At 30.1% G+C, this 19025-nt stretch overlaps 2 protein-coding genes and 1 long non-coding RNA gene across 5 annotated transcripts; all 3 read left to right on the top strand.

Annotated features, from left to right (window-relative positions):
* The first annotated feature begins 2236 nt into the window (after positions 1–2236).
* On the top strand, positions 2237–3665 carry LOC114374219. The gene is made up of 2 exons (XR_003658530.1): positions 2237–2564; positions 3463–3665. It is a non-coding gene; the product is annotated as an uncharacterized LOC114374219 (long non-coding RNA).
* Positions 3666–7145: 3480 nt separating this feature from the next.
* LOC114377649 (bidirectional sugar transporter SWEET2-like) lies at positions 7146–10401 on the top strand. Of its 2 annotated transcripts, none has more exons than XM_028336265.1 (7): positions 7146–7380; positions 7479–7515; positions 7599–7815; positions 7915–8073; positions 8163–8282; positions 8405–8542; positions 9788–10401. In XM_028336265.1, the coding sequence occupies exons 1-6, from the start codon at positions 7320–7322 to the stop codon at positions 8516–8518; spliced, it is 708 nt and encodes a 235-aa protein (XP_028192066.1). In that variant the 5' UTR covers positions 7146–7319; the 3' UTR covers positions 8519–8542; positions 9788–10401. The 2 variants fall into 2 exon arrangements, with proteins under 2 accessions (XP_028192066.1, XP_028192067.1); XM_028336266.1 differs by having other exon boundaries at positions 9817–10391.
* A 1146-nt stretch (positions 10402–11547) lies between these two features.
* Positions 11548–16558, top strand: LOC114374576 (probable sodium/metabolite cotransporter BASS1, chloroplastic). Of its 2 annotated transcripts, none has more exons than XM_028332238.1 (7): positions 11548–12179; positions 13890–13983; positions 14062–14095; positions 14189–14243; positions 14829–14912; positions 15136–15288; positions 16272–16558. In XM_028332238.1, the coding sequence occupies exons 1-7, from the start codon at positions 11628–11630 to the stop codon at positions 16410–16412; spliced, it is 1113 nt and encodes a 370-aa protein (XP_028188039.1). In that variant the 5' UTR covers positions 11548–11627; the 3' UTR covers positions 16413–16558. The 2 variants fall into 2 exon arrangements, with proteins under 2 accessions (XP_028188039.1, XP_028188038.1); XM_028332237.1 differs by having other exon boundaries at positions 15001–15288.
* Positions 16559–19025: the final 2467 nt, after the last annotated feature.

Below are 19025 nucleotides of genomic sequence, written 5' to 3'. Positions count from 1 at the left end.
AGCCCTTCATAATCATGAAGGGCTAAACAACCCATTGTTGGGGAGCTTCCCACTAAACTCTCTTAATGTAAAGACTTTCACTATCTATTTAATATTATTACTAGTTTCATTGTCTCTTTCTGTGTTTATTTCCATGTATTTGGTTTGATCATCAATTTATATGCTATGTTAGAGTTTAAGCATTGGAAAATGTGGTTAATCCTTAGAACTAGGAAGAACATCTAAAATGCTTCATCGCTAGGGATAATGTGAGGTGGTTTAGCTGAATTGTATATCTTTATTAATCATGCAATTCAACTAGTTTAGTTCTTGAGGGATTAAGAAGGAAACTAAGGAAATTAGGCTATCTCATGTGAGGAATCACGGTTAGAGTACTTTAATCGTGATAACTAAAGTACTATTAAATAGAGATAAATTAATTAATTTACGTCAAGAGAAGTCTCGATAGGAAGCCCCCAACATAATACTCATGCATTCATATTTCTTCGTCATTCTCAGTATTTGTTTTCTTCTCTCAGTCTTAGTTTAAAATCACATAATTGTCTAATTTACAAACAAAATGACTCAATTCGCATTCCTTAAATTCATTCATTAATTGCACACAAATTGGATATACAATAGTTTGAGTACAAACAAAAATTTTGCAGAAATGATACTCGATCTTACCGTTTTAAAATACTACTTAGACGAATTGATGCATTTGTCAATGAGTTAACAAATAATAAAATAAATATCAACTATATCCTATATAATATTTTACCCATTTAATTTTGAAAATATATTTTAACCTCTTAAAGTTCATCCTAACAACTGTTCAAATACACTTTACAACAAGAGAAAAACGGTTATATACATAGTATAAATTTTTTTACATAATTATTTAATTACAATCTACCATATATGGTAAGTTTGTTAACTTTGAAAATAATTATCTTAAAATAATTTAAATAATAATCTGTGATTGAATGAACATGTAAAATTATTTTATATTGTCAATACATAAATATTAAACTCTTACAACAAAATAAATATTCGAGTCAAGATATTAATCAACCAATGTTCTATTAAATTTAGAAATATAAATTATAGAAAAGAACATATTTCAAACACAAGTGACATTTAAAGTTGAGCATAAAAGAGCCATGTTAAAATCTCACATAAGCCACATATCTATATATGGACAGAGTATTGATAGATAACTTGGAGAATCCCTTCGAACTAAGTTTGAGTTGCGTAAATCATATAATGAGTTTTTTCAAGTTTTGGTTTATATGTTGAAATGGATGTTTTTCCTTTTACTAACATTTGGTAAATTTATCTATTGATGGTAAAAATTTGCTTCGAGTCTAAATATATTTTGATCTGCGTTCTTTTATTGAAAATATATTTTCTACATCAATTCCAACAATAAATAATTTTTTATTTGTAGAAAACTTATAATTAAATATTAGTTGTGGGTTCTTTTCTAGTAAACCAACAATGTTGTGCTTTCAACATGAACAGATGAACCAAGTTAAAATTTCAATTCTATTATCTTAAATGAGATTTCAATTAATGAAGAGATTCAATATTAAAAAAAAAAACAGGGAAATCCTGTTTTGGTTGTGTTTTTCTTAGAATTAAAAAAATATTTATTATGTTTGATTAAGACTACACCGAATAAATATATAATTTAGATTGCATCGAAAAAATATATGGTTAAACTATTATTAATATGGCTGTTCTATGAAGTAGGAAAAACAACAATCCATATTTGTCCTACAATATCAACGATCTATAAGCATTAACTGTTCACATGATAGTAATTACAATATCGAACATTAGATATTTTGTTGTCAAATATCTTTTAAAAATTAAATTAAAAAAAGCGCACACACAACAAAATCAAATTCTCTTTGTGTATAATAGGATGAAATCATCATTCCATTCTGGATAACATAATGAAATCAGGATTTTATTGTGTACTTTGGGGGTGAAAAAAAATAGTGTAATCGAACCAAGATTCCATTGTATATGTTGTGCAACAAAAGCATAATTTTCTGGGAAGGCCATTTTTGGAATAATGAAAAAGTCACCCACATGGGTGGGTGAGTATAGCAATTGTGGGGTGAGAATAACAATTCCTGAAATAGAAAGATAAAACCCATTTTTATTGATTCGTAAAGAGAAAACAATTAAGAAAGTTGGCAGTGCAATGTGCACATAATATTTTAGGTTCAAAAGTGTGCGTGAATCACTCTTCTGGTTCCCACAACTAGGCCACCCTGTCTCTAGTGAATTTTTTTGTCCACTATTCTTCTGTATGTAGCAATGAACTTGTTATGGACTGGTATTCGAGGCCCAGGACTCCTCCAGAAAGAGAAGATAAGAGAGAATGAGATTTTATTTCTGCATGAATTTGCATTACATGAGTTCGTTATTTATAGGCAATGAAATGCTATTTCTTCTGCAGATGCTAGCACTAACGGATTGTGGGATTATCCTAACAGAAAGATGCCTCTATAGCAGACAGGATATTCCCTAGCTCAGCAACCCTTGTCAGAGTTAGTTATGAAATCCTTCAGGTATTGTGGCCTGGTGCTCTCTTTGTCTGATAATTCCTTGTCTTGGTCTGTGCTGTCTATGAGCTGCTTCATAACAGAACTACTTTGACAGTTTCTTTGATTAAGAATTTATCGAAGTAATTCATGGCTACATATGGGAGCAATAGTTGATAATTCCTTAGAATAGAATGAAGTGATCAAAATAATCTAAAAGGTAAAATGCAGTTAAATATCATATTTCCCAGCATGTTCAGTTTCAAAATTCTCTTTTTTTTTTCTTCTTTTTTTTACACAGTTCAATCATATCATTAGCCTTTGAAAACAAAAGACGAATTTCTCTTGGAACCAAGATAGATGAAGATGATTTGTCTAAATACATTGATCAAGTCAACTTGTTTGTCACATACCACAGTAGTTCAGCATGCATACAAATAGGATTTAGTCTCTACATTAGTGTAATGGTCTTGAGTAAAGGTTGAGTGAGCATGTTATTTCTTAACATCAGATGAATATTTATCCTTTCTTTGTGTTAGAGAACTATGAAGTCCTACTTTGGACACATGTAATTGGTCATCATCTTGCAACAAATTTTTTGAATGGCTTCTTTTGAAAGAATTCAAGCAGCAAAGTCTCTTTTGTTAAACTGTGTACTGGCAAATGTGATCTAAAAAAGAAAAACGTTTAATACTGGAAGTTATTATATAAATCTCTTTAACTAAATTGAAATATTGTGATTTTGGTACTGCGCCTCATATTCCAATAAATAGCAGGAGTTTTAATTTAATTTAGAGAGGTTCTAAAAGCCTACTTTTGATTATGTATTGCTACTGTTCTTATTTGTGTTTATATATGTTGTTCCTACTTCCTTGATCGTGACATATGTGTATGGTTTTGGTGATTATTGGTTTGTCTCTTGTAGAAAAAGATGCCTCTGGAGCTCATTTTAGGAATAGGAGGGAATCATCTGCATCAATTCCTTGTCCAATTATGTTGCAATGAGCCAATGACATTGATCCCTATCTTGTTAGGCATTAGAGCATGTTGCCAAGTTCCTTAGACATTAGTATTCGTTTCCTTCCTGTGAGTTTGTTGTGTTAAGAATAACAGTAGGGATATGGCTTTGATTGTTGTTTTATGCTTTTTTACTCTTTCTTTCTGGGGGTCTTTGTCCTTTCATTTGATCTCCTTAATACTGTGACATTTATAATATTGTGACAATGATGTTTTTATATAGATAGTACCCTAATATAACATTCAATGACAACCACATAGTTTTTTCATGATATAAATGGAATATGGTAAACTACCCCATATTGCTGTAATGCTAAGAGGATCAATGTTGAAGAGCATGTTCAATGCAAAGCCTGTCCCAATTACTGCATGTGTACAATAAAAAAATTCAAGATTAAGATAAATAGAAGTTAAAGAGAATGCAGAAAAAAGAAATGGAAAGTTATGGTTTGTTTTAAAAACTAGATAATTTGTCCATCTGACTTTCATTATTGTCCTCTAGTAGGATTTCTATTTCTAGAAGCCCTGACCAGCATTTTCTTTTTGAGTGTAATTCTGTACTATTTGTAGCTCAAATGACTGAAGGAAACAAAAGAAAGGTGAAATTTCATCGCTTCCTTAAACTATAAAACTTAACTGACCTTGATTTAGTGAGTTAGTTAACAATGAACTTATTGAATATTTGAATCTATTCATGACAGCTGTGAACCAATCAACACAAAATGTATTGAATAAAATGTAATCATGTACGAGGAATATATGCATACATTCACAACAAATTGCATTGTTAAAGGTAAAAGCATTTTTGATCAAACACTAAAGATCTCCGGCCACTAACCAAGAAATTCATTCCAAAAGATCAAATTGCATTGTTAAAGGTAAAAGCATTTCAGATCATATTTTTCATATAAGTTCTTCTGTTTAAATAATTGATTTCCAAGATCAATGTCCACTTGGGAGATTGTTATTGCAAATAGCATTTGGTCAAGCGTGATTTCCAAGTTAGTACACGTTTGAGCTTCATTAAAGATTGATCCTTATGTATTTTATATTACCTTACTGCACACTTAATGCTTATGTAGTTCAAGTGCGCTTGATAGTATAAGGTGATTTTAAATTTGCCTCTTTTTTTTCATTGTGCAGATAGGCAAAACAAAAAACTTTATAACATTAAAGTTTATCTATATCTTTTCTTTTTGGATTGGTATGGACTTTCTTTTTAAATATTTTGTGCTATCTTATCTCTTAGAAGTTATATGAGGAATGAATTCTAAATTTTCCTGCAGGTTTATGTTCTAGGATACTCATAAACTAATGAGAAATGTGATAAAAACCCAAAAGTGGGTGCCATTTTGACTCCAATCCCTTGCTTAATTTTTTAAAATTAGGGGTGTATCACCAATTTTCTCCTATTAAATACAACTGGTGACAATTATAAAATTATCATGTTTATTTATTTTTACTTATTTTTAAGTTTCCTCCCGTCATAATTTCGCAACAAGATCTGGTAATAATTAAAACCATATTACATCAACTGAAATTCCACTTATATAGGATTCATGTTCTATGTCCCTTCTCCATAGCTTCTAAAAATTTGAAGCACACATCATGGTGGTCTCCACTTACCTGGAATTATGTTTCCATGATGATTCCTTGAAAACTACGGTCCCAAACATAAAGCAAAGTCCCAAATTATTTATATACTATATTGCTGGGTCCAAAGTTCTGATTTGCTTGTTCTTTTCAAACTGTAAATCTGGACAGCCAGTTATATTAGTCTATCTTTGCATTTGAAAGCCCCATCAATTAAGTGATGAAATATCAACATTATGTGCTACATAGATAATAATGTTTTTTTACGTACGTGGTTAAAAATTTGATTCCTAAATATCATTTTAAATAGATTGATTAGTTTCTAACTTTCAGCTGAAGATGTCTAAGATTCACCCAAAAACTATGCTTTATGTGCGTCTATGGTCTATCCTCTCTTGAGAAATTTACTAATTTAGTGGTGGAAGCAACCATATCCCGAAATTACGTGTTAACTCTTTAAATGAATTTGATGGAAAAGCGTAAACGCAACCCTTTGGTCCGCACTTGGAGTAATTTAGAATTTTATTTTTAATTAGTGTCACATTTTAATTACCATGTCAAAGAATACATTTAGAATCAAGGATTTGTGGAAGCTTGCTCCGAAATAACCTTTTTTATGAAGAAAAAAAAATGTTTATATGTTATCATTATCCCTTATACATGACTCTCATCCCTCTCATGAGCACAAATTACACAGATTGAATTTGTCTTACATTACTGAAATCTCAAACTTAGTGACAACCTTCCTCAATTTGGTACCACGGGCTAACTAAAATAGCTACCACTAAATAAACTTGTTTGTAATTTAGGCTTATACGATAGTCTTCTGGATGAATCTTTAGTGACAACTCTAACATATTGTAGACACACCGATAATATTAAAGTTATCTCTTCATCTTACCACTTTTTAATATTAAAAAAATATTTTATATTTTTTAAAATAAAAAATAGCATGAACATCTTCTATAATTTCTTGAAACTATACGTAATACCTTATATTTCTAACGTTTATAGCAACCCCCAATGACCCAATGTATGTGTTTCTTAGGTAAATAAAAAAAAATGTCAGTGTAATGTATTTTAAATAATTAAGAAAGGTTATAGTAATAGTTAAAAAAATTCACAAACTATGTTTTATACTTTTCCATTAGAAAAAAAATGAAGAAAAACATAAAAAAAATAAAAGAAAGAAAGAAACATAATAAGAAAAAAGAAAGGAAAAACATAAATGGAAGCATAAAGGAAATATGTAAAAAAATGAGAGGATTTTTTAAAATGTATTATATCATATTTGGAAATATATAATTGGTGACATAAGAAAGAATATATTTATTGGCATAAAAAATAATTTTAAAATAATAAAAAATAACTATATAGAAATTTGTAATTGAATAATAAAGTATATTTAATAATTAGTTATAAATATAATTTTAAAAAAATATTAATATAGTTATTATACAGAAATGAATATTAATTTTTATATTTATAAAAAAAATTTATGAACAAAAACATAAAGAAAAAGAAAGGAAAAATATAAAAAGAAAAATATGTAAAGGAAGAAAGAGAAAAAGTTGCAAAAAAAAATTGATATGTGGCACGTTTCTTGTCTCATAGTAGATAGATAGATCATTTATAAAAAATAGTTTATTAATTTTAAATTTATAAAAACACTAAAATCAAATAAAATAAAAATTCATATTTTTTAAAAAAAATGTCAATTCAGTTCGAAGGAGAGTACATTGACGAGGGTGCCCTTCGTCCTAATCCTAACAGCTCAGCTGTGTTCCAAAAACACGCACGCTCTCATAAAATTCAACAACTTACACTCTAATATGTGGACGTACTCAAATCCCAAATGCTAATTGGTTTCTTTTTCGTGGCTCCAAAGTCATTTTATTTTATTTGTGAACTCCTTTGTTACAACCCCTTATAAATAAATAAATAAATACAGTATATATGATATAATATATGAGGTTAGCATTATTCATATTTCATACTTTGATTATAAAGGGTGAGAAAGAGGGGAACTTGGTGGGAGGAAGCACAGACCACAGGGGCATATCTCAAATTTTTTTACAAAGTGGATAATATAATATAAATTGAATAACTGAGGGTTTGGTACTTAAGTTTAATTTAGTTAAAGTTGTTTGTGTCTGGAATTGGTGTTTGAAAATGGCTCTCTTTGCTGCATTTTCCATTTGTAAAGTTGCCAAGGATGCAGCTGGAGTTGCAGGTACTTTCTCTTTGATAAACCAAAAAAAATAAAAATGACCCACTTTTCTTAGTTGATTAATTAATCACATTTCACTATATTAATTTACTTATTTGCAGGAAATGTCTTTGCTTTTGGGTTGTTTGTGTCTCCCATGTAAGTTTCATTATTATGGATTTTGAAGAATTTGTTGTTTATTTGTGTTCGTTGTGTGACTCTTGTTCTGTTTTGAAATCTAGACCCACATTTAGGAGGATTATCAGAAATGGGTCAACAGAGATGTTCTCAGGGTTGCCATATATTTATTCCCTTCTAAACTGCTTGATCTGCATGTGGTATGGCACACCTCTGATATCTGCTGATAATTTGTTGGTTACAACTGTTAATTCAATTGGAGCTGTCTTTCAATTTGTGTACATAATCATCTTCCTGATGTATGCTGAGAAAGCAAAAAAGGTCAACTTTCTGATACTATTGGAAGCTTATTTTGTTGATATAGGCCAAAGTTCAGTGATCAGTTCCTAACATGTTGTATTTTAAACTGCCATCGGATAGGTGAGAATGATTGGATTATCGCTGGCAGTTCTTGGCATATTTGCAATCATATTAGTTGGAAGCTTGCAAATAGATGACATTATAATGCGGCGGTTCTTTGTGGGATTCTTGAGCTGTGCCTCTCTCATTTCAATGTTTGCCTCTCCATTGTTTATAATTGTGAGTGTGTTGTTTCCTTCATATCCATCTATAATATGAGCATTATCTGTTTGTGGGGTGAATTTGCTTACATTACCTATATTTCTCAGAAATTGGTCATTCAGACAAAGAGTGTTGAATTCATGCCGTTTTATCTCTCACTTTCCACCTTCCTAATGAGCACCTCTTTCTTACTTTATGGATTATTCAACGATGATGCCTTTATTTATGTAAGCTTCCTTCCAAGTCCTTTCTTTATGTATTTATTCTTGAAATACCCATGTTAGTTTGACATGTTCATTTGCTGGCTTATATTTGAAGTATAAGTTTGACATCTTTGCTTGATTTGTAGGTGCCAAATGGGATAGGAACCATATTGGGATTGATACAGTTGATATTATACTTCTATTTCGAGGGTAAATCTAGAGTGAACTCCAGAGAACCTTTGATAGTGTCATATGCATGATCAGTTCTGCTGAAAAGACTGGAGGTAAAAGCAAATATGTAATATTTGGTTAAGATTTCTGGTCTTTGCCATGGGCATTTTTTATGAGAATTCATGCTCAATGTATGAGAGTTTTCCTACTATATCAATATATGGATTTTATAGATAAAGTATTTTATTCCAAATAAGAAAAGCAATGATGTAGCATATTCCTTTTGGTGTTTAGTAAATCAGAGTTTATGATTGGTTCCCTCCCATTCACGATCTTTTTAGTTTCATTTATGTGGTTTCCTTTTGTCTTCTTGTTACTAGGTAAGAAAAAATGCTTTTCATGAAACTAGTGGATAAAATCCTTGCAGCAGAGGGTGATGTTAATTTCTTCCTTGATCCCTAATAGTTGAAACCATGCTACTAGTGTCATCAAAATTCCTTTAACTTCATATTGCAGATATTCAATCTCTTCTGGTACCTATGTACTCAAAATTTTGCCCATCAACATCAGTTTTTTTGAACAATAGATCATTTAAGCATAATAGTAAGTTTAGTCGCAATTGAGAAAAATGAAAACAGTCATTTCCTTTCCATTTTAAAGCATTAATTAAAACCTACCTCAGGTATAAGGAGAGATTAATAACCACATAGTTAAAACTTTTTCCATTGTGTATATGTGGGGATGGGTTCAGTAGTTGGTAAATCTCACAGGCAACCCCTGAAGATGGTGGCCTTCTGGCCATCTGTTCTACAGCGGCCTGATTGTGACTTTTACATAAAGAGTATTCTTGAGCTTGGTATCTAAGTTGATAATCTATAACTTATAGTTGAATTGCATGCGAGCGAGAATTATCCAGTTAAAATTATGTGATTGAAGAGAGGCCGTATACAACAATAGTTTTAATTTGTATGGATGTTTTCCTACCAGACAACATGCTAGTTGACTTCAAGCAAAATCCATGTTGTATGTGTTTCCATATATTTCAGCTGACCTACTAACTTGTGTGTTCTTTACTTTTCTCTTTGTGGCTTCACTTCTTCTGGTTTTGACTGTCTGAAAGCTGTATTTACTATTTTGTAACAAAATGTCATTTAATGTAATAAAAAAGGAGAAGGAATGGTTCATCCATTATAGAAAGAATTATTACTATTGAACGTTTGAACTGGAAATATGTTGTCATGGAGCAAGGACAAACCTGCAATTTTGTAAATCAACATTGCATCTAAAATCTCAATGTCTATCTGTTAATGCTAATAAGAAAAGGCAAACTTCATTAATCTTTGAGACTATTCTTACAGTGACAACTTCTTGTTCCTGCACAAAACAGAATCAGAGTTAGAAATGACCTTTTGCTGCTAGATGTGGTCTGAAACTGGAGTTGGCAACAACCCTGTCTGTTTGATTCAATTTATAGGAGAGCAATTACCGTTGCATCTTTGAGAGAGACCAGAAGTTGTGATAATGAATAACTTGAAATTGTCTATATCATAGTTACCATATATCTGGTACAAGTACTGGTACGTGGTACTTGTAGTTGTAGGTACAGATGGCCAGTTTTTACATTATTATTACTAGACTTTCTTTAAAGAGAACACGGTATGCAGTTTGTGGTACGTTGAATACAGCACACAATATGCAGGATTAACTATGGTCTGTATATTTATGCAAGCCTTGAGAAGGTGAACCATGCTCCGAAATGGGACTATTTCAAGAAAGGCACATCGCACCTCTCCTGCAGTCGTTGGTGGTGCTCTAGGCTGGCTTCTCTTGCAGTGAGGCCATTTCCAAGTTCATCAGATGTTTACAGACAAATATGTACACATTATTTGAGTGGCATATATTATTTATTATAGTCTGATGTTGATCACCAAATAAATATTGAGTCATTATCTCCCTTTTTCATTAGCTGCTTTATTTGATGCCGTAGATAGGAAGAGCCAATCTATATGCTAAAAAATGAATTTCACTATCCTATTTGAGTGCCAAGGTGGTTCTTCATTACTTATTTTACGCCATCTCCAACCCAACACATTTTTTTTACACATTAAATGACTGTCCTATCATTTCATCATACTTGTTATTACTTTTTATAATTTAATTAAGTTTTCTTTTCAACTCACCAACGTTAATATTTTTACTAAATAAGTCTTACAAGTGACTCCATATCTCTAAATTTAATCAACATTATTTTTTATTATATCATATTTATCTTAATTATGTAACAATAAAATCATAAAAGAATTAAGAAATTCAGTTGTACTTATATAGAGAGGGGAGGGATGCATCTCCTCTAGGGTGATTCTCAATATTTAGTTAAGATTAATTATTTATTATAACCATTAAATTTTAAGAAGATGAATAATGATGATGAGAAATAATTTTAAAAAGAATTACTTTTGAATTAAGTGGATCCCTCCTTCATATAAAAGAAAATTAAATAAACATAATTTAAAAGAGGTTTTTTTTTATCAATTAATTATTACATGACTAAGGTGACTATAATTTGAGATGTAATTCATTATTATTATTATTGGGTCTCCAACTTTAATTCAAGATACATAAGTAAAAATAAATACCTTATAACCAAATAATAGGACAGAAGTCATTAATATATTAAAGTTAAGGATATGAATCAGAAAGTTAGGATAAAAAGCATTATATAAAAATATTTTATTATAAATTTTAAAAAAAATAATATATTACTTTTCATGATAAATTATTGTTTTATGTACTCTTTCTACAATGAAAATATAATATTTAAGAATGAAATGTTTGAAATGGCTCGGTTACAATAATAATAAATATAAATGAACTATTTAAAAATTGAATACATATTAAATTACAAAGACCCATCAAAAGTTACATGTTCTTATCAGTTCTATTATTTGAGTTTAAAATAATTAATATCATATTTAACGCTATTAAACTATCTTTATTTCTCTCTCTGTTTATTTTTTATCCTTTTCTTGATTCACATAATAAAAATGTTTAAAAAAGTCAAAGGATAAAACAAAAATTAAATAACATTAACGACAAAAAAAGAAAAACATTTTGATTTTCTAGTTTTCATTCATATATCATAGCTGGTCTGTTGTCTTCTTTCTCTGGGGGTTGTAGAACAAACAGAGATTGTAGAAAATGCAATCATCAATTGCGTTCTTTCCTCATATGTACGTATATGGAGGAGTTGTCAGAGTGCAATCACACTCACACACTAACTTTGTTCCAACAACAAACTCTGTTCCAAAAACCATTACCCCCAAACCCAACCACTTTACTTCAACTCAAATCAAATCAACTTATAGGATCACACTCAGATGCAATTCTCAACCTCAACCACTGCCAAACCTTTTTGCATCAAAATCACCAAGAGTCTCCGGTTCCAATGTTGCTCCACTTCGGTGCGGCATTTCTTCGAACGAGTACAGCGCAAATGAAGGTAGGAGTGTTGGGGAATGGCTTGTGCTGGCCGGTGAGGTCCTTTCGACGGGATTTCCATTGTGGGTCACAATTGCGTCTGTTTTGGGGTTGATGAAACCAAGTTACTTCAATTGGGTCACTCCCAAGTTGAGCATCATGGGTCTCAACATCATCATGCTGGGTATGGGTATGACTCTCACTCTTGATGATCTTCGTGGGGTTCTTGCTATGCCTAAGGAAGTCCTCTCTGGTTTTCTCATCCAGTATTCGGTTAGTGTCCTTGCACTGTGGTGGTTATTTGGAATTTGTATGGTTTATTACTTTATGCTATTTTATGGAGTATTATGTAGTAAACTAGTAATATTTTAAACTTTTGATAATACTAGCATGTGATTCTATGTGTTGAATAATTTGGCAATATAATATAAGTTTATAACATTGATAGTAAGCTCTAAAAAAACATTGATAGTATATGACTAATTGATTATGAATAGTTTGTAATGTAATTCCCCAAAAAAAGAGTTTGTAATGTAATTTTTTTATAAGAAATTTGTAATGTAGTTATATAAATGTCATTTCTAAGTGTTGACTATGACTCATTTGGTTATTACTTATTAAATTATGTTTTATTTTGTTAGTTGTGAAATTAAAAATAATTTTAAAAGTTATATAAGTAAATTTAAAAGAATAAAAAATTGGAGCAAACCAAATTATAAAAGATGGTTGTGATTTGATGGTATACTTAAGGTTAAATTATAATTTTGATTCTTATAATTTTCTAAATTCATGATTTTAGTTTCTTTAAATTTTAATTGTAACATTTGATTTTATAATTTTATAAATTTATGGTTTTGTTCTTCCTATAAATTATTAACTAATAATTATGATTATTAGAGATATTAAATTAATTATAAATTAAATAAAAATTATTAATTATTAAAAACTTTAATAAAAGATTATTAACCTTAATATGATGTTATTGTCGGTGGAGTCGCATGCGACAAGGAAATGTAAAAGAGGTGTTTGAGGAGAAGCACAATATTGTGAAAAATTATAATTAATAATTTTTTATTTAATTTTTAATAATTAATGATTTTGATTAATTTATAATTAATTTAATAACTCAATTAATCAGAATTATTTGTTAATAATTTAACAGAAGGATCAAAATATCAATTAATAAGATTAGGGAGACCAAATGCTACAATTAAAATTTAGAGGGATCAAAATCATAAATTTAAGAAATTAGGAGAATAAAAAGTATAATTTAATATATATTTATATCAAACCAAATCATGTATTAATTTTATGTTTAATTCATATTATTTTTATCTAAAAATCAAATCAAGCTAAATTGCAAACACTGTTAAGTATCCACATACACCACCATACATAGATTTAACTCAATTTTGATAGAGCCTATAGGTGTCATCCTCCTAGAAGCAATACTATTTGAATTAGATAGAATTACTATGAATAATAAAATTGTTTCTTTAAGAGACAAAATTTTCCTTCTCCATATTTAATTCTTATTCAAGTAAATACCCAATTCGAATTTAAAATCAAGTTGGAACAACATTATATCATCTCAAATAATATTTAAATTAATATATGATGTATTAACAATAATCAAATAAAGTCTATTAAAAAATTGTAATTATTTATTTAAATGAAAAGTACAAAATTAAAGTAATATATAAAAAAATAATTATAAAAAATTGTTGTTTAAATATTTCAAGTATGATATTGTTAAAAAAAACTGGATATTATTAAAAAATGTTCAAAATAATATTGAAAAGATAGCAAATTCATATTTAAAATACGTGGGTACACAATCTAGTTATTTGAAAAAAAAATGAAGCCAATATAATGATTTCTTTTACAAAATGGGTATTTTGTTTGCCTTTTTCCTACAGTTCTAACAGTTTGCCCTGATGAGGTATCCTTGTTTTGTTTGTGTGAATTGCTGACAATTTTCAGGTGATGCCACTATCTGGATTTCTTATAAGCAAACTCCTAAATCTTCCATCACATTCTGCAGCAGGTTTAATATTACTCGGGTGCTGTCCAGGAGGTATGAATTTTAATTTTGTGGTCTCAATTTTCTCTCCACTCTGCACTTATATTTTAAATAGTCTATGTCTGGTTGCAGGCACAGCTAGTAACATTATAACTTATCTTGCACGGTATATATAATGACCCTCAGAACTGTTATTCCAATTAATGCTTTTAATTGACTTGATAAACTAGGTGATCTGATGAGCTTTTTGTTTTGCTAGTGCAAATGTGGCGCTTTCTGTGATAATGACAACTGCAAGCACCATATCTGCCATGGTTGGTACCACGTTTTGAGTTGAGTCTTGTCTTTGGATTCCCTATTTGATGTGCAATTAATGACAAAATGTGATACTCAGGACTAATCTTTAATCTTTAAATAACACGTAATCAAATGTTAGTGATTGCTTTTTCTTAAATTAAAAAACTTAATATCTATCATGTGGAAATTTGTTGAGATCAGGAGCACGTGATAGTCCAGAATTACCAAAGAATTTCTCAGTACTGGGAGGCATTACAACGATACAATACAATCAATTAGTTTAATGGTTTCATGTGCTCAGGTTTGAACTATGGCAGTGACATTTTTTCTCTTTCACAGCCTTTTGGCCTTCCATATGGTATTGTGAAAGGCTTAAAATAGAATATTATTGCTTGTTTTGTCAAAAATAATTTAGTGTATGCATAATCTATAGATTCCATACATGAAGTGCTAAATCAAAAATCATTCTTAGCTCAATAAAAAAAAAATGATTCTTAGCTTATATATATTTTTGTCTCTAATAATGTTATTCTTTTTATTGGTTCTTCTAAAAGTTGCAAAAATAATGTGCTTTAGATATTATTTTTCTCACATTATTGCAGATAATGACTCCTTTACTGACAGCAAAACTTGCTGGTAAATATGTAGCAGTGGACGCACCAGGCTTATTGATTTCAACATTGCAAGTAAGCTTTGTTTCTCAGGTTAATGTTGTCTCTGCTTCTGATTTGTTGTAATTGTTACTCCCTCTCTCCATGCAATATCTCTCAACAGGTTGTGCTTGTTCCTGTGTTGGCTGGTGCATTTCTGAACCAGTTTTTCCAACCTATTGTTAAATTTGTGTCTCCATTGATGCCACCCATAGCTGTAATAACTGTGGCAATTTTGTGTGGAAATGCTATTGGCCAGAGTTCTTCAGCAATCCTTGCATCTGGTGGACAAGTGATTTTAGCCACCTTCCTTCTTCAGGCTTCTGGGTTTTTCTTTGGTTACCTATTTGCAAGATTGCTTAGGTTAGATGTGTCATCGTCACGAACCATATCCTCCCAGGTTGGCATGAAGGTAAAGTTAGTGCCCCTTTTTGAATTACTTTATCACTCAAAATACCTTATTCGTACTTATTATTTTCCCTTTTCTTAATTATTACATCGTATTAGCTATTATACTTACAATTTTTTCTCTTCTCTTTTTCTCTAAGTGTTAACCAATAACCAGAGTAGAGATCGATGTCCAAGAATCTCTATTCTTAATTTTATCAAAATCAGTTTTACTCAACCACAAATGTTAACCTAGCCTTTTATAAGTTATTTTTTCTGGAGCCAACTTACTTAAAGCATTTTAAGTGCTTTTAATATTATTTTTAATTAAAATTAAAAATTTATTTTAGTAAGAAACTCAAATTATCAAGCAACTAATGGTTTGATTAAAAAATAGTATTGAAAGTACTTACAATATTATGGTTAAATTTTGTCCTTTTTAAATGTCTGTCTATAGAGATTGATTAAAAATATAAAAAATATAATTTTACTAAAAATATTTATTATATTCATTAAACAATTAAATTTTTAAATAGAATAAATTATATTTTTAGTACTTGAAATTTGGGATAAATCTGTTTTTGGTCTTTCAAATTAAAAAAAATATATAGTTTTCATATTTCAAAAAATATGTTTTAGTCCTGGGAGCCCGACCACGTTAACTAAAATGATGATGTGTCATTTGGAAGTGAACATGTGTCAAATGGTAGTACGTTTCATCAATTTTGTTAACATCCTTCATCTCCAAGTTTTTAAACATCAATATTAATTATTAATTTATTAGTTTTTTATAAAAGAAATTTGAATCCACATCTTTTTTATTTCTAGAGATTAAAAATATATTTTTGAAATTTGAGGAACTAAAATAATTTTTTTTTCAAGTTAGAAAATCAAAAACATATTTGTTCCAAATTTTTGGGACTAAACATTAACAGCTTTTTACAACTCATTTGTGATCATTGGTTCAATTCCACGTAAATTTACCAGTTATTCCATGGGATTTTGCAGAACTGTGTTCTCCAGATTGTTCTGGCTACGAAGCACTTTGGAGATCCCCTAAGTGCAGTACCTGGTGCTCTTGCAATTGTGAATCAGTCAATCATTGGTAGTATCCTTGCAGGAATTTGGAGACGCATTGTGCCTGTTTAAATGAAGGAGTGAAAATATCTACTTGTATGAGCCTTTGCTAATAACTAGAAATTGTACCCTGATATTTTGTTCTTATTTTTTTATCTACAATTTACTAACAATTATAATAATAAATGAAACTGGTTGCTATTATTTACATCATCAGACTTCATTATGTTTTTGGTGATAATTTTGATTTTGAAAATTTCAAAGATTTTAGTTTCCATGTTTTAAAGTTATATACTTTTAATTCATCTAACAATTTGACGTTCAGTATTTTAACTAAGAAAGATGTTGACGTGACTGTAAAGTGATAACACGGGTATGTTAACATAAAATTGAATTGTTAAATCCATGAATCACACATGTATAGATAAATAATACAACCATTGTTAAGAATAGTCTTACATCGGATAATTCATGAACATGATAAGTGTTTATATAGCTAGGTAGACCATTTCTTATGAATTAGTTTTTAAGTGGACCTTTCGGATGCATTTGCTCATCATCAAAGTTTAATATTTGATGATTAGAGATAAGCGAGCTCTATATAAAGAGCACCTACATATATACTTTCATTGCATCTTTTATCATTTCAATCAATGAGTGTTTTCTATATGGAACTCCTCTCTTATTCTTTGAATTGTATACATGATGCGTGACCACATCAAATAGGCCGGTGTTACTTGCATCGCCCATCAAGATTCTGATAAAGAGGAAGATCTCATAAGTCATAATATAAACAAACAATAGGGAATCTAAAACTTGGGTTTGCTCTAATGAATTCGAAATTCCAAAAGTCACCTCACATTATATATAGGTGCTTGTGGTCATCTTCTAGTTGTTAAGCATCCATATGAAGGATACATTACATGCATATATAGATACATAGCGACACGTGTAAACAAGAGGAGTAAGACAAAAATTCATACAAGAAAACACATCCTTTTTGTCTAAGAATGTAAATACTCACAATGTCCCTAAATGATCAGTGTAGTTGAATGAGGGCTAGGGGCAAGCCATTTGACATTGACGATTGAGACGGGTCAACGAAAATTGGTGACGAGGGGATTACTATGGGTTGGTACCATGTACGGCTTATGGCGATGGCCAGATGACAATGATGGATGGAGTGTGACATGGATAACACATAACAATCAAATACATATCTGACAACTAACACTGCATATGCAAATGATAAATGACCCTCGAGATATTATCATTTTTATTAAAGTTATTAATAAGGTTAGAGTTGTCTTCCACTTTTATATATATATATATATATATATATATATATATATATATATATATACATGTAAATACACTTTAATTTGATCATATTATTAGTTGATATAATTAAGATTTTAACTGGCACTCCTCACATTGAGGATTGAATATCTCAAGCATGAAGTTTGTATTGTGTTTGAACATAACTCAACCATGTAAAAATGGTTTGTAAGATCAAAGCTGTTCCATTTTTCTTATACTTTAATTTGATCATGCCACTAGTTAATGTGACATCTCTAACACCTTTCTTATGTTGAGGATTAAATATTTGGAATATGAAGTTTGTAAAACTGGACATTTATAGATGGTCCAATAACAATCCAATAGTGGGTGACACAACATATCTAAGAGCATTTTTAAGAGAATTTCTTGAGTTCAAGAACTCTTTTCGATCCACTGTATGTACTACTATTCTTACTTACTATTCTTACTTAAAAGAAAGATTTTATTGTTTTTTGTTTATACAAGTAAAATCCAAGAACTCAAATTAAGTTCTACCACTAAAATAAAAAATGACAAAAATTCTTACATATATGACATCATATAACCCACAATGTACTAAATAAGTTTTAATAATAATCATCTCAAGATAAGTTTTGATACCATATCAAAATTTGAATTTATATCTAACTCAATCTTATAAAATTAACCTTTGTAAGAAGAGAGTTGTTTCTATACTTTAATTTGGTCAAGACACAACTCATAATTTTAGATTTTTTTTATTTGATTTGATTTTTTGGTTTTTTTCCACTTTCCTACCAAAAGAGAGTAAACCCTACCCTCGACACGCTGCATTTGGTAGCATTGCCATATATACCTAAACTAGAAATCATGAAATGCTTAAAAAAATGTAAAAACAATTCATTTATTATATTTTAACCTTCCAAACACCATAGTCGTCTCACCCTCGATAGAAATTTTGCCGGTACAAGCAATGCTTTTGGATAAGTCATGTTAGACTTTTATTCATCAATCCAAAACTAATCTATCTCCAAGACATGCTTGCCAATGCCACCTACCTCATACCATATATATCCTATAAATACCTCCCCATTGCTAAAACACAAAACACACAGCAACACTGTTACGAACCAAGCACAAGGGGGGAAAGAACAGACTAGCTTCGAGGGCTAGGAACCCCCATAAGAGAGAAAGATAAAGAAGTAACTTGTATTAATTTTCTGCTATTTCACTTATTTATAGCTAGCTCAGGGATGAATACAACGAGGGTGCATGGGGGAGTAACAGACAATAATGGAATATCATAACAAAAATGGTGCACGAATGAGGTAAGGAGCAAACAGCAGACAGCACGATCTCTATCTTCCAATGAGGGCTTGCCAGCTC

Source organism: Glycine soja, chromosome 11 (genome assembly GCF_004193775.1).
Source record: "Glycine soja cultivar W05 chromosome 11, ASM419377v2, whole genome shotgun sequence".
Classification (NCBI taxonomy): Eukaryota; Viridiplantae; Streptophyta; class Magnoliopsida; order Fabales; family Fabaceae; genus Glycine; species Glycine soja.
This window is presented reverse-complemented; position numbering and strand designations above follow the sequence as displayed.

Bases quoted from the DNA above. Each gene is read 5' to 3' on its own strand.
- LOC114374576 (XM_028332237.1), top strand. From the start codon at position 11,628: ATGCAATCATCAATTGCGTTCTTTCCTCATATGTACGTATATGGAGGA. The intron at 12,180-13,889 runs GTTAGTGTCCTT...GACAATTTTCAG, and splicing joins GTTTTCTCATCCAGTATTCG to GTGATGCCACTATCTGGATT. The intron at 15,289-16,271 runs GTAAAGTTAGTG...GGGATTTTGCAG, and splicing joins CCTCCCAGGTTGGCATGAAG to AACTGTGTTCTCCAGATTGT.
- LOC114377649 (XM_028336265.1), top strand. From the start codon at position 7,320: ATGGCTCTCTTTGCTGCATTTTCCATTTGTAAAGTTGCCAAGGATGCA. The intron at 7,816-7,914 runs GTCAACTTTCTG...GCCATCGGATAG, and splicing joins ATGCTGAGAAAGCAAAAAAG to GTGAGAATGATTGGATTATC. The intron at 8,074-8,162 runs GTGAGTGTGTTG...TATATTTCTCAG, and splicing joins CCTCTCCATTGTTTATAATT to AAATTGGTCATTCAGACAAA.